The following is a 15403-nucleotide window of genomic DNA, read 5'->3' on the forward strand; positions in this document are numbered from 1 at the left end:
CTCTACCCTAACACTAACCCTTCCCTCCCCGCATTATGTGTCATCATTACCTACATTATTGACAGGTGAAAGGATAGCTTTAGAAATCCTTAAGATATTTTAATGAATCAGTTATCTAGAACCATGCAACTCAAGGTATTTCAAAAAGTAATTCAAAACAACTGATTTTGTGCCTGTGATGTGGAAAAATTGACAAAATCTCAAATCTGGGATTTTCTATTTATAAAATATTCCACTGATGATAAAATTATGGCATTTGCAGGCAAATGGATGAAACTGGAGAATATAATGCTAAGTGAGATAAGCCAATCTCAAAATACCAAAGGACGAATGATCTCGCTGATAAGTGGATGATGACACATAATGGGGGGTGGGAGGGGTTAGCGTTAGGGTTAGAGTTAGGGTTAAGGAGGGGGGCAAGAATGGAGAAGGAAGGACTGTATAGAGGGAAAAGAGGGGTGGGGGGAAGGGAAAAAATAACAGAATGAATCAAACAACATTACCCTATGTAAATTTATGATTACACAAATGGTATGCCTTTACTCCATGTACAAACAGAGAAACAACATGTATCCCATTTGTTTACAATAAAAAATAATAAAAACAATAGAAAAAATATATAAACTATGTACGGGGTGGCATTATAATCCAGTATTTTCCTAACCTTTAAAAAAAAACTAAAATATGTTGGGCACCTCTTTTTACAGCAATAAATTAAAATATATTTTGCTCAAAAAAAAAAAAAAATCCACTGAAAGAAAATTAGTATTGCAAAGACATGGAAGAACTGGATATTTCCTAGATTACTAGAAGAAATGTTAAGATGATGCAGTTAAGCTTCTGTACCCCCAAAAATATGCAGTTACTGCAGAAAAAGTGTGAATATAGCAGCTACCGTATGACCCAATACCTCTACTCCTAGGTACAACCAATAAAAATCCAAGTACACAAAACTTGTAGCGTAATGTCCACAGCAACATGATTCACTATTACCAAAAAGAAAGAAGCCAGATGTCTGCGAAATAATGAAAGGATAAACAAAATATGGCATATTTGTTCCATAAAATGTATGGCAATAAAAAGGATACATGCAACATGGTTGATCCTTTAAAACCTTATGTTAAGTTAAAGATGACAGGCACAAAAGGTCACATCTTACATTAACTTTAGATGTATAAAAATGTCCAGGTTACGCAAATCCTGCACAGATTATTGGTTGTCAAGGGGTGACAAAGAGAAGAGAATCTGGGAGTGGCTACTACAGGTATGAGGTTTTTCTTGGGGTAGAGGAAGAAAAGCTCTGGAATTAAACATTATTGATAGCTGCATAAACTCATTACTACAGGATGCATTATTCTCTCCCCCACATGTTTTCTTAAGCTTTATTTTATTTTGCACAGAAAGAACTAAAATTTGGAGAGATGGAGTTTTATACCTTAAAGACTTTGAATACAAGCTGATGGGAATCTGATTATTACTTTCACTGCTTGAAGCTGATCCAAATTCACAGAGAGAGGGTTCTGATCCAAATTCCAGGGCCCCAAACTGAACATTTAATCCTGTGACATCTGCTGAACCAGGCATTTCCACTGCAGTAGTTGGATTCTGAAAAGGCAAAGCTGAACTATTATGACAGGAACTCCAAGTCTGAAAGGTTTATAACACAGCCAAGCACACAATTGGGTTCCCTGGGTATAAAGGTAGAAACAAGGAGTAAGAGAAAAAAAAAGAAAAAGCAATATGATCCTTTAAAAAGAGAATGAAGGGCCGTGGCACAGTGGCACATGCCCGTAATCCCAATAGTTTGGGAGGCTCAGGCAAGAGGATCACAAGTTCAAAGCTAGCCTCAGCAATGTGGTGAGACACTAAACAACTCAGTGAGACACTGTCTCTAAATAAAATAAAGAACAGGGCTGGGGTTGTGGCTCAGTGGTAGAGTGCTTGCCTAGCAGATCTGAGGCGCCGAGTTCAATCCTCAGAACCACATAAAAATTTTAAAAAAAAATTAAAAAGTATAAATTTTTAAAAAATTAAAAATGGCTGGGCATGTGGCTCAGTGGTTACGTGCCCCAGAATTCAATCACCAGTACCAGAGAGAGAGAGAGAGAGAGAGAGAGAGAGAGAGAGAGAGAGAGAGAGAGAGAGAGAGAGAGAAAGGTAAAAAAGAACAAAGTAAAATTAAAAGGTCACAGGGGAATGAATGGTCAGTATAAATGGCACTAACTGCTTCTTTAAGCAGTTGGAGTGGAGTTGAGGTAGTAAGTGACGGGGCACTAAGCTACCTATTTTCAGGGACACAGCAATTACAAAAGCATTACCTGGTCAAGATACCACACATCTTCCAACTATGGCACAGAGCAGAATACACAAGAACAAGAGATGCTTTGAGCCAAATTCTAAAGTCTGTATTTGAATTAAGGGACAAAGCTGTTCCCTCTAATATTAGCCCAGTCACTCAGAAATGACCAAATCCTCAGCAAGCAGCATTTTAAAACACTGCATTACAGTTTCTAAGCCTAGTATGCCACTATTTGAGCTAGATTAACATCCACCGAATCCTTGGGACAAAGACTTCCTGATGGAATACCCACCTTAGAAGCTGAAGGCATCCGTCGTTTAGGGAGTTTGATGTGTTTGGGTTGTGGTTGGTGGACAGATACAGCAATATTTTCAACAGCCATGTTCGGCAGCTGCAAAAGTTTGTTCATAGTGGAGATACTATCCCCAGGTGCTGATTCTTGATGTTTTGCCTGGGAAGGAAATGACTCCAAACCAGAAGTAGAAACACTAACTGCCTGGCTCTGGTGCTGCTGTCGCTGGCTCATCTGACTAAGAACTGGGGATGGTTCAGGCTGAGATTTGAAATCTACAAAATATGTAAAGAAAAAAAAGAAGCAACAATTATTTTGCAGTAAGGGTTTCAAAATCCCTCTTGTACCCTCACTGATTATGAAGAGCTCAATCACAACCAGTTTCTATGAATCATCTTCTAGTTGAATCTGGAGACAAACAGACACAAACACAGATACACACACACTGAGGGAGTGGGGAAAAGAGAAATTTAAAATGTATAATATGGTAAATGGAAAAGAATGCCAAAATAGGTTGATACCTTATTTCTTATGCAGAGAAGACGTATACTTTATGCTACAGCATATGGAGTAGGGATGTTCAAGAACACTATTGACATGCTACCTGTGCCTGGCCGTTAGCTAATAGATAATCATGTTTTCACTGTTTATGGCTTTTGTTGTTGTGGGGTTTTCTTGAGTTGTTTGTTTTTTTGGAGACAGTGTTTGCATGTTGCCCAGGTTAGCCTTGAATTCACAGTCCTGCCATCTCAGCTATCTGGGTAGTCAGACTAATAGACTCACACCCCAGGCACCTGGTCTTGTTTTATGGATTGTACACATAATTTGTGTGTGTGTTGTTCAGTATTGAACCCAGAAGTGCTTTACCACTGATCATGCCCTTTTTATTTATTTAATTTTTATTTTAGTTGCAGATGGATACAATGCCTTTTTTATTTTTATGTGGTGCTGAGGATCGAACCCAGTACCCCACATGTACTAAGCAAGCACTCTACCACTGAGCAATAACCCTAGTCCTAGCCCTTTTTATTTTTTGAAAAAGGGTCTTACTAAGTTATTAAGGCTGGACTGAAACTTACCATCCTCTTGCTGCAGCTTCCCAAGCAGCTGGAATTACAGGCATGGACTACCCCACCCACTTACATATAACTTGTTTTTTTCTTTAATTCTAGTTATAGATGGACACAATAACTTTACTTATTTTATGTGGTGCTGAGGATTAAAACCAGTACCTCACATGTGTTAGGCAAGCACTCTACCACTGAGCCACTAACCCCGGCCCTATATATAACTTTTAAAAATTATTTTACTTAAGTCTTTGACAAATAAATGTGATGTTACAAAATTTAAATAGGAATGCATATGATGAATACAAATCTTCCTTCCATTACTGCTTTCATACTTAGTCTAGAGGCAAGCAATTGTAATCAGTTTCATGGTCTCTTCAGAAACAATGCATCGAAACACAAAGACAGATACACTATTAAACCTCAATTTAGGGGCTGGGGTTGTAGCACAGTGGCAGAGCACTTGCCTAGCACGTGTGAGACTCTGGGTTCAATCCTCAGCACTGCATAAAAATAAATAAAATAAAGGTCCATTGACAACTAAAAATATATTTTTAAAAGACCCTTAATTCATTTGTGTGTGTTTCTGAAATGCCACCTCTATCATATGGAAGAGACATGGAAAATCTTTTTGTGAAAGAACAGATAACAAACTTTAGCCTTTGAAAGTCATCTGTCAGAAACTACTCGATGCTGAATTTGTGGTAAACAGCCAGACTTTGGTTACACTGGCCAAGTTCCAATAAAACATAATTTACAAAAAAAATAAACAGCAGATCTGGTTTAGGTGAAGCTATTTTTGGACCTGGCATTAGAAGCATATATGGAAAAGTCAAACTTTTCCATATATAAACATAAAGAGTATGGGAATAACATGCTTACATCTAAAAACTTCTATTACAGGTACCAACACATCAACGAAAGAGTGGCTCACTTTTGTCTAGAATGTCTATACAAACAACATGGTTTATGTCTAATACCTGTTTTCCTTCAGGGAATCCCTAATTTTTTACACATTAGATAGAAGGTACCTATGTATCCAGCCTCCAGTAGAATCTCCCAAGGAAATTCCCTAGATTTCCTAGAAGTCATCGCAAGTACTTCCAACATAGTAAACCATTTCATTGAGCATAAAAATGTGCTTCCCCGTCTCTCATTAGTCCTAAATACAAAGCCCACAAAACCAACTTGTTGTGTGCGTGTGGTGCTGGGGATTGAACCCAGGGACTTATGCATGTGAGGCAAGCACTATACCAACTGAGCTATATACCCAGCCCATAATCAACTCTTATGACTAAAGTAACCCCCACTATTCCTTAATACACTGGTAGGACAGCATAGGTAGGGAATGGTAATTAAATATCACAGTTTCTGTGGGAGTTCTATTTAGAAAACATCCAACTTACACATGTAACACAAATAGCAGAAAGCAAAGTCTGACCAAATTATGATGGATATATGCAAAATGTCAGAATAAGAAAACATTTCAGAGGGTATAGATTCCCCCACCCCAACCAAAGTTGGGGATTGAACCCGGGGCCTCACATACACTAGGCAAATGCTATGTCCAAACCCATAGAAGGTGTAATTAAATATGTCACATCTCATCTTCTGTCACCACCCTACTTACAATAAGCTCAGAAAATTCTGCATATGCATTTAGTCAAAGTGTTGTATATTCATATTTTCATGCTACCTTGCTCTTGCACATCTCTTCCAAGCATGAATGAATATTACAATTACTACCAACAACAACAAATAGTCTACACAAATTAGACTGATTTAAATTATTAAAAACCACAAGAGTTCATCTAAACAGAAACATCTCTGGACAAGTTCAAGACTTCACAAGTCAACACACTTTGCTAATGATTTAGCATGTCCTCAGTAAAGGGCAAACCAGCACAGAAAATACATACATACCAAAATGATGGAGAACGGAGGCCTGGGATGCCGAGGGCTTGAGGTCCCATGAAGCAGTACTTTTGGGGGGACTCGTATTATTCTGCTGTACAGTTGGAGCAGTGGTAAACTGTCCCAAACTTGGAGCTTTTAAATGGTCCAATATCTGGGAGTTTGTGATATTTGCCATTTTTGATTGAGTAAGCTCTCCAAATCCTGAGCCAAGGACAGATGACTTTAAAGGAAATAAAAAGAACAAATTCTTAGCAATACAGAATTCCTACCCCAGGCTTTAAAAACAAAACAAGAATATTCAAAAGCATTTTTTAAATTGTAACCTGGAAAATTGGAATTGGTAAGCCTCAATAGTATAGTATTAGAAAAATACTATAGTATTAGAAAAATACTATACAGTGCTCGCTTTGGCAGCACATAATACTAAAATTGGAACGATACAGAGAAGATTAGCATGGCCCCTGCGCAAGGATGACACGCAAATTCGTGAAGCGTTCCATATTTTTTTTTTATAATGGAGGGGAAAAAAAAAAGAAAAATACTATACAAAAAAAAAATGATGATGCAGTAACTTACTAGATAAATTCAATAATCATTCCTTCCCGATTCTAATATAAAGGTAAAGGGAATGGGAATATTTGCCACAGATCTGAAGAATACCCACATCGTCCAGCACTGGAAATTGAACCAGGGGTGCTCTACAACTAAGCAATATCCCCAGTCCTTTTTTATTTTTTATTTTGAGACAAGATCTTACTAAGTTGCCCAGGCTGTCCTTGAACTTGTGATACTCCTGCCTCAGTCTCGAGAGTAGCTTGGATTACAGGTGTGCACCACCACACCTAGCAATAATTTTTTTAAGTGATGCCTCAAATATACTATTAAACATCACTTCTTTAAGTTGAAGAGAAAAAGTAAATAATACAACACATGCTTGACAAACAAAAACACAATACTCTCTTAATCTATGAACCACTGTATTCTCTTTGAATTAGAATAGGCTTAGTCACAAATGAGGTAATCTCTGAGGTCACCCTTCAAGATCAAATAAAAGTCATAGAACTTACAATGTTAGTATTCCAAAATTAGACAAAGAAAGATATGGGTATTTCAGGGGGAGTCATTATCTTGTCTACCGCTAGGTTCATTTCCAGTTTTTTTAGATGACCAAAAACAACAAAGTTTCTTCGTAAGTACACAAAAAATAATGCTATTCCTCCTCCATCTGTCCTGTATAGTCAGATATCAAGGTCCAAAAAGGTCAACGATTAAAAAATACAGAGCAAGAGCAATTGCCTTTTTCATGTTAAAGTTATCATGATACAGTCTCTGTCAAAAATAACATGTCAAAACCATCCATGGGGGCTGGGGAGATAGCTCAGTCAGTAGAGTGCTTGCCTTGCAAGCACAAGGCCCTGGGTTCAATCCCCAACACCGCAAAAAAAAAAAAAAAAAAAAAAGCCATCCATGGTCAAAAATAAATACTTCACATTCCCATAAAAAGTTAGTGCAAGGAAGTTGATGCAATTATTTGTCATTAATTTTCAAAGGTAGGAAATATTCTAGTTATAAGGAAATTCAAAATTCTCTCATATGAGCAAAATGCTCACTGTACCATATCACAGAATCTGACTCCATGACTCAAAACATATAACACAGTACACAGAACACAGGAACAGTTGTACAAACATTACTGTCACTGTTCCAGATTTGCTGTTCATGCCACCACCAATCCCACAAAAGCCATTCTAGACAACCTGTTCAGGAAGTATACCCAGATGTTGCTCTCCTTTCTTACTTCTTACATAAACTCTATCTTACATCAGCTAGCTTTATTGATGTATTTTCTCTGCACTTTACAACTCACTGAGTCAATCAACTGCTGCCTTGCCCTAGGTAACACTTAGTATAGTACCTCTGAATGCCACCTAACCATTGAACCAATATAAAAAGCCTTAAAAACATGTGAATTAATCACATGCATGTGTTTATAATGCACATACAAACACGCAGTACCCAAATCCCAATCCAATAGATTCCAATTTATTTTGTTGTGTGTAATTTCCCCAATGGTTATAAACTGTAGTAGGTTTGAGAATAACTGCTCTAATATAGTGCTACACAAACAATTCTTACTTTAGTGCCTCAAGTTGTTGGTTATTGCCCAAACCAACTAATGGTCACTGAAAACACTCAAGCTTTGCCTATGAATTCAGTGACCAGGCTGAGACCAGAAAATCACCAAGAACAGATTATAACAGAAGCAAGTAGCAAGGCAGAGAAGAAAGGGGCATCATTGTTTCAAATTTCAAATTTCAGGGAATTTATTAGGCCTATCCCATAAAAGAGAGAATACCAGGCTAATTTCAAATCACTGACTACACTTATATACCAATGACACTAAAATGCCAGGTCCCATGCCCACAATGAAATGTGACTGCAGAACAAAAGAGAACAATAGAATGTCTGCATATTCAAATGAGGGTACAGCAAACGAATTTATGGAGAGGAAATTCAGTTTCTTACCAACTGATCTCAAGTAAAACACTGCAAAGAACAACCAAAATGATTATCAGTAATGAAAGCTCCAGGTCTGTGTTCACGTCTTTTCCACCTCCCATCTGGCAGCTCTGAATATTCTACAGTAGGCTATGGACGTCATTCACCTCTGGCAGTTACATCCTTTCACAAGCTATTCTGCATCTAAGCTTTGACTCCAATCAGCTTATCTTCACTAACAGCCCCAGAAGTTCTTTCTGATGGGAGCCAAGTTCTCGTCAGAAGTCAGTCATACAGATAGCACTGAATGCACTGCTCCAATGAAAACACATCCAAATGTAAGACCCTCAAATTCTGTCATTTTAAGAAAAATCAGCTTTATTTTATGAAATAAAAAAAGAAAAGAAAATTGCAAAAACTATGAGCACCTACACAGACATAAAAAGAATTGTTTTTACAGGATTTTATAGCAAGTTTATACTAACAAACTTTGCTTTCAGAGAGAGAGAGAGAGAGTGTGTGTGTGTGTGTGTGTGATGCACACTTGGGATTTAACCCAAGTGCACTTTACCACTAAATTATATCCCCAGCCCTTTTAATGTTGAGACAGGGTCACATTAAATTGCTTAGGGCCTCAGTAAGTTGCTGACGCTGGCTTCAAACTTGCAATCCTCCTACCTCAGCCTCCCAAGTCACTGGGATTACAGGAAAGTGCCACTGAGTGTAGTCAAACTTTGGATTTAAGTAAACATAAAATCAAATTAAATTTTAACACATTAAGAATAAAGACAGGCAGGGCTGGGGAGATAGCTCAGCTGGTAGAGTGCTTGCCTCGCAAGCACAAGGCCCTGAGATCCCGGTGAGTCTCTCCCTTTGGGGAGGCGTCCCGGATGGGGCGGTAGCCCTAGAACGCAGGGAACTTTGTGAAGTAGAGTTGCCCAACGAGACACTCCTCCCCCCACTAGAGCAGTGAACTCCGACAACTGGGAGCACCGTAGAGGAAGCTGCTCAGCACAACGCTGGGACTCAGAGCAACCCACCAGGGCTCTGGGAGAAGCCCAGAGGAGGAGCCGCATGGCAAGCTGTTTGGACTCAGAGTGACCACTCCTGAACACCGGGGGGCTGCCCAGAGGAGGAGGTGTGCAGCCGCGTCACTTGGACTCAGAGTGACCGCTCCTGAACTCCGGGTGGCGGGGGTGGGGGGCTGCCCAGAGGAGGAGGAGGAGCACGGCGGGACACTTGGACTCGGAGTGACTGCCCAGGGCTACGGGCGGTTGTCAGGAGGAGGTGTGCAGTGAGTTGCTTGGGCTCCTAGCGACCACACCGGAACACCGGGTGGCTGGCCGGAGGAAGAGGCGTACAGCGGGTCGCTGGGACTCGGAGCAAATGTACGGGGCTCCAGGTGGCTGCTCAGAGGAGGGGCCGCATAGCCAGGCGATTGGGTGCAGAGCAGGGTCCCAGGACCTAGGAGGCTTCTTGGTGGAAGAGCCGCACAGAGACAAGCTGAGGGGCGGAGCGAAGGTTCCAGGCCTGCGGGCAGCTTCTCTGAGGAGGGGCAGCCTAAGGAGACTCGTCTGCAAAGGGTGAGGCTCCCAGACCCAGGAGGTAGGTCCGGGCCCCTGGGAATGTTGCAGAGGAAGGCAGCCCATCCCAGGCAGTAGTTGTGGATTGAGGGGAACCTCTAGGAGGGGAACTGACCAGCGAGACCTCCCCACCGGGTGAGTCTTCCCCTGCCGGGTTAGGTTTTCCCACAAGGATGGTAAAACCAGAGACACAGGCCCAAACAGGCCTTGTCTCAGCCTGCAGCCTAGTTCCCCTTTGGATGACCATTGGTCAACAAGTGGAGGCACCTCTGCCCACTAGCAGGGAATATACCCCACCTGAAGGCCATTACACCTAGAGAGGCAGCTTCCTTGTGGAGCACCGCATTATCAACTTCCTCCAAGACTTCAGGCTACTGAAGGCTAAGAGGGGATATACTAGAAATCTTCAGGGACATTATAAGTCAATAGAGGAAATCTGCAATATCTCAGCAGTCCACTGATACCTAAACAATATGAGAAAACAAGGGGAAAAAATGCCCCAAACAAATCTAGATGTTACATCAATAAAATCCAATGACAGCATGGCAGAAGAAATGACAGAAAGGGAGTTCAGAATGTACATAATTAAAATGATCAGGGAAGCAAACGATGAGATGAAAGAGCAAATGCAGGCATTGAATGATCGCACCAATCGACATTTAAAAGAGCAAATACAGGAAGCAAAAGATCATTTCAACAAAGAGTTAGAAAAAACCAAACAGAAATCCTCGAAATGAAGGAAACAATAAACCAAATTAAGAACTCCATAGAAAGCATAACCAATAGGATAAAACACCTGGAAGACAGAACCTCAGATACTGAAGAAAAAATATTTAACCTTGAAAATAAAGTTGACCAAACAGAGAAGATGGTAAGAAATCATGAACAGAATCTCCAAGAACTATGGGATATCATGAAAATGCCAAATTTAAGAATTATTGGGATTGAGGAAGGCTTAGAGAAACAAACCAAAGGAATAAACAATCTATTCAATGAAATAATATCAGAAAATTTCCCAAATTTGAAGAATGAAATGGAAAATCAAGTTCAAGAGGCTTATAAGGACTCCAAATACACAAAATTACAACAGACCCACACCAAGGCACATTATAATGAAAATACCTAACATACAAAGTAAAGATAGAATTTTAAAGGCTGTGAGAGAAAAGAACCAAACTAAATTACTTTCAGGGGGAAACCAATACGGATATCAGCAGATTTTTTAATCCAGACCCTAAAAGCTAGAAGGGTCTGGAACAACATTTTTCAAGCTCTGAAAGAAAATGGATGCCAACCAAGAATCTTATACCCAGCAAAACTACCTTCAAATTTGACGATGAAATAAAATCCTTCCATGATAAACAAAAGCTAAAAGAATTTACAAAAAGAAAGCCAGCATTACAGAACATTCTCAGCAAAATATTCCATGAGGAAGAGATGAAAAACAAAGAAGCAAATCAGCAAAGGGAGGAATTATCCTAAATGATTTGTCAAATAAAGGAGGAACCAAGTCGTGTCAAAAATAAATAAATAAATAAAATTTAAGAAATGAACCAAATGACCGGGAATACAAATCATATCTCAATAATAACCCTGAATGTTAATGGCCTGAACTCATCAATCAAAAGACATAGACTGGCAGATTGGATTAAAAAGATCCAACAATATGCTGCCTGCAAGAGACTCATCTCATAGAAAGAGATACCCATAGACTAAAGGTGAAAGGATGGGAAAAAACATACCATGCACATGGACTCAGCAAAAAAGCGGGGGTATCCATCCTCATTTCAGATAATGTGGGCTTCAAGCCAAAGTTAGTCAGAAGGGATAAAGAAGGACATTTCATATTGCTTAAGGAAGCATAAATCAGCAAGACAAAACAATCATAAACATCTATGCCCCAAACAGTGGCTCATCCATGTATGTCAAACAAATCCTTCTCAACTTCAGAAACCAAATAGACCATAACACAATAATACTAGGTGATTTTAACACATCTCTCTCACCACTGGACAGATCTTCCAAACAAAAATTGAACAAAGAAACCACAGATCTCAATAACACAATCAATAATTTAGACTTAACAGACATTTATAGAATATACCATCCAACCAAGAGCGAATACACTTTCTTCTCAGCAGGACATGGATCCTTCTCTAAAATAGACCATATATTATGCCACAAAGCTAATGTTACGAAATACAACAAGATAGAGACACTACCTTGTATTCTATCAGATCATAATGGATTGAAATTAGAAATAAATGAAAGAGTAAAAAACAAACTACTCCAACACCTGGAGATTAAACAATATGCTATTATATGATGAATGGATAACAGAAGATATTAGGAAGAAAATTAAACAATTCTTAGAGGTAAATGAGAACAAAGAAACATCATATCAAAATTTCTGGGACACTATGAAAGCAGTACTGAGAGGGAAATTTATTTCATGGAGCACATTCAATAAAAGAAGTAAAACTCAACAAATAATCGACCTAACACTACAGCTCAAAGCCCCAGAAAAAGAACAGACCAACACCAAAAGTAGAAGACAGGAAATAGTTAAACTCATAGCTGAAATCAACGAAATTGAAACAAAAGAAACAATACAAAAAATTGACAAAATAGTTGGTTCTTCAAAAAAATGAACAAAATTGATAAACCTTTAGCCACACTAACAAAGACGAGAGAAAACCCAAATCACTAAAATTTGGAATGAACAAGGAAATATCACAACAGACATTTTTGAAATACAAAACATAATTAGAAGCTGTTTTGAAAATCTATACTCTAACAAAATAGAAAATTTTGAAGACATAAACAGGTTTCTAGAAACATATGAATTGCCTAAACTGAACCAGGAGGACATACACAATTTAAATAGACCAATTTCAAGTAATGAAATAGAAGAAGTCATCAAAAGCCTACCAACAAAGAAAAGTCCAGAACCAGATGGGTTCTCACCCGAATTCTACAAAACCTTTAAAGATGAGCTCATTCCAATACTTCTCAAAGTATTCCATGAAATAGAAGAGGAGGGAACCCTCCCAAACTCATTCTATGAAGCCAATATTACCCTGATACCTAAATCAGACAAAGACACATCGAGGAAAGAAAATTTCAGACCAATATCCTTAATGAACATCGATGCAAAAATTGTCAACAAAATTTTAGCAAATCGCATACAAAAACATATTAAAAAGATAGTGCACCATGATCAAGTGGGTTTCATTCCAGGGATGCAAGGTTGGTTCAACATCAGGAAATCAATAAATGTAATTCACCATATCAACAGACTTAAAGTCAAGAATCACATGATTATTTCAATAGATGCAGAAAAAGCATTTGATAAAATATAGCACCCCTTCATGCTCAAAACACTAGAAAAAATAGGGATAGTGGGAACATTCCTTAACATTGTAAAGGCCATCTATGCTAAGCCCATGGCTAATATTATTATAAATGGTGAAAAACTGAAAGCATTCCCCCTAAAAACTGGAACAAGGCAGGGATGCCCTCTTTCGCCACTTCTATTCAATATCATCCTTGAAACTCTAGACAGAGCAATTATAGACCAAAGAAATTAAAGGGATACGAATAGGAAAAGAAGAACTCAAACTATCCCTATTTGCTGATGATATGATTATATACTTAGAGGAACCAGGAAATTCGACCAGAAAACTTTTAGAACTCATAAGTGAATTCAGTAAAGTAGTGGGATATAAGATCAATGCACATAAATCTAATGCACTTTTATACATAAGTGATGAATCTTTGGAAAGAATAATTAGGAAAACTACCCCATTCACAATAGCCTCGAAAAAAATAAAATACTTGGGAATCAATCTCACAAAAGAGGTGAAAGACCTCTACAATGAGAACTACAGAACACTAAAGAAAGAAATTAAAGAAAACCTTAGAAGATGGAAAGATCTCCCATGCTCTTGGATAGGAAGAATTAATATTGTCAAAATGGCCACACTACCAAAAGTGCTATATAGATTCAATGCAATTCCAATTAAAATCCGAATGATGTACCTTACAGAAATAGAGCAAGCAATTATGAAATTCATCTGGAAGAATAAGAAACCCAGAATAGCTAAAGTAATCCTTAGCAGGAAGAGTGAAACAGGGGGTATCGCAATACCAGATCTTCAACTCTACTACAAAGCAATAGTAACAAAAAAAGGCATGGTACTGGTACCAAAATAGACAGGTAGATCAATGGTACAGAATAGAGGATATGGAAACAAATAAATACAGTTTTCTCATACTAGACAAAGGGGCCAAAAATATGCAATGGAGAAAAGATAGCCTCTTCAACAAATAGTGCGGGGAGAATTGGAAATCCATATGCAACAGAATGAGACTACACCCATATCTCTCACTGTGCACGAAACTAAACTCAAAATGGATTAAGGACCTCGGAATCAGTCCAGAGACCCTGCAGATTATAGAAGAAAAAGCAGGTCCAGATCTTCAACATGTCGGCTTAGGACCAGACTTCCTCAACAGGACTCCCATAGCACAAGAAATAAAAGCAAGAATCAATAACTGGGATAGATTCAAACTAAATAGCTTCCTCTCAGCAAAGGAAACTATCAGCAATGCGAAGAAAGAGCCTACAGAGTGGGAGAAAATCTTTGCCAATCATACTTCAGATAGAGCACTAATCTCCAGAATCTATAAAGAACTCAAAAAACTCTACACCAAGAATGCAAATAACCCAATCGACAAATGCACTAAGGAAATGAACAGTCACTTCACAGAAGAAGATCTACAAGCAATCAACAAACATATGGAAAAATGTTCAACATCTCTAGTAATAAGAGAAATGCAAATCAAAACCACCCTAAGATTCCATCTCACCCCAATTAGAATGGCGATTATCAAGAATACAAGCAACAATAGGTGTTGGAGAGGATATGGGGAGAAAGGTACACTCATACATTGCTGGTGGGACTGCAAATTAGTGCAGCCACTCTGGAAAGCAGTGTGTAGATTCCTTAGAAAACTTGGAATGGAACCACCATTTGATTCAGCTATCCCACTCCTTGGCCTATACCCAAAGGACTTAAAATCAGCATACTAGAGATACAGCTACCTCAATGTTCATAGCTACTCAATTCACAATAGCCAGATTGTGGAACCAACCTAGATGCCCTTCAACTGATGAGTGGATAAAGAAACTGTGGTATATATATACACAATGGAATATTACTCAGCCATAAAGAATGATAAAATTATGGCATTTGCAGGCAAATGGATGAAACTGGAGAATATCATGCTAAGTGAGGTAAACTAATCTCAAAAATCCAAAGGACGAATGATCTCGCTGATATGTGGATGATGATACATAATGGGGGGTGGGAGGGGTTAGTGCTAGGGTTAGAGTTAGGGTTAGGGAAGGGGGGCAAGAATGGAGGAAGGAAGGACTGTATAGAGGGAAAAGAGGGGTGGGAGGGGTGGGGGGCAGGGAAAAAATAACAGAATGAATCAAACAACATTACCCTATGTAAATTTATGATTACACAAATGGTATGCCTTTACTCCATGTATAAACAGAGAAACAACATATATCCCATTTGTTTACAACAAAAAATAAAAAATAAAAAGAAGAAGAATGCTTGTCAGGCACGGTGGTGCACACTTATCATCCCAGCAGCTAGGGAAGCTGAGGCAGGAGAATTGCAATTTCAAAGCCAGCCTGAGCAAAAGCAAGGTGCTAAGCAATTCATTGAGA

General features: G+C 38.7%; 1 protein-coding gene across 11 annotated transcripts in view; it reads right to left on the reverse strand.

Moving 5' to 3' along the window:
* The window catches only part of UBAP2 (ubiquitin associated protein 2), a 115787-nt gene that overhangs the window by 28023 nt on the left and 72361 nt on the right, over positions 1-15403 (reverse strand). For all 11 annotated transcript variants that reach the window (XM_079113234.1, XM_079113235.1, XM_079113232.1 and 8 more), the window contains 3 exons: positions 5582-5795; positions 2592-2866; positions 1436-1605 (listed from right to left, as the gene is read on the reverse strand). In XM_079113234.1, the coding sequence (XP_078969360.1) occupies positions 1436-1605; positions 2592-2866; positions 5582-5795 (659 nt within the window). The remainder of the gene's footprint in view (positions 1-1435; positions 1606-2591; positions 2867-5581; positions 5796-15403) is intronic.

Source organism: Sciurus vulgaris (assembly GCF_902686455.1).
Source record: "Sciurus vulgaris genome assembly, chromosome: 15".
Lineage (NCBI taxonomy): Eukaryota > Metazoa > Chordata > Mammalia > Rodentia > Sciuridae > Sciurus > Sciurus vulgaris.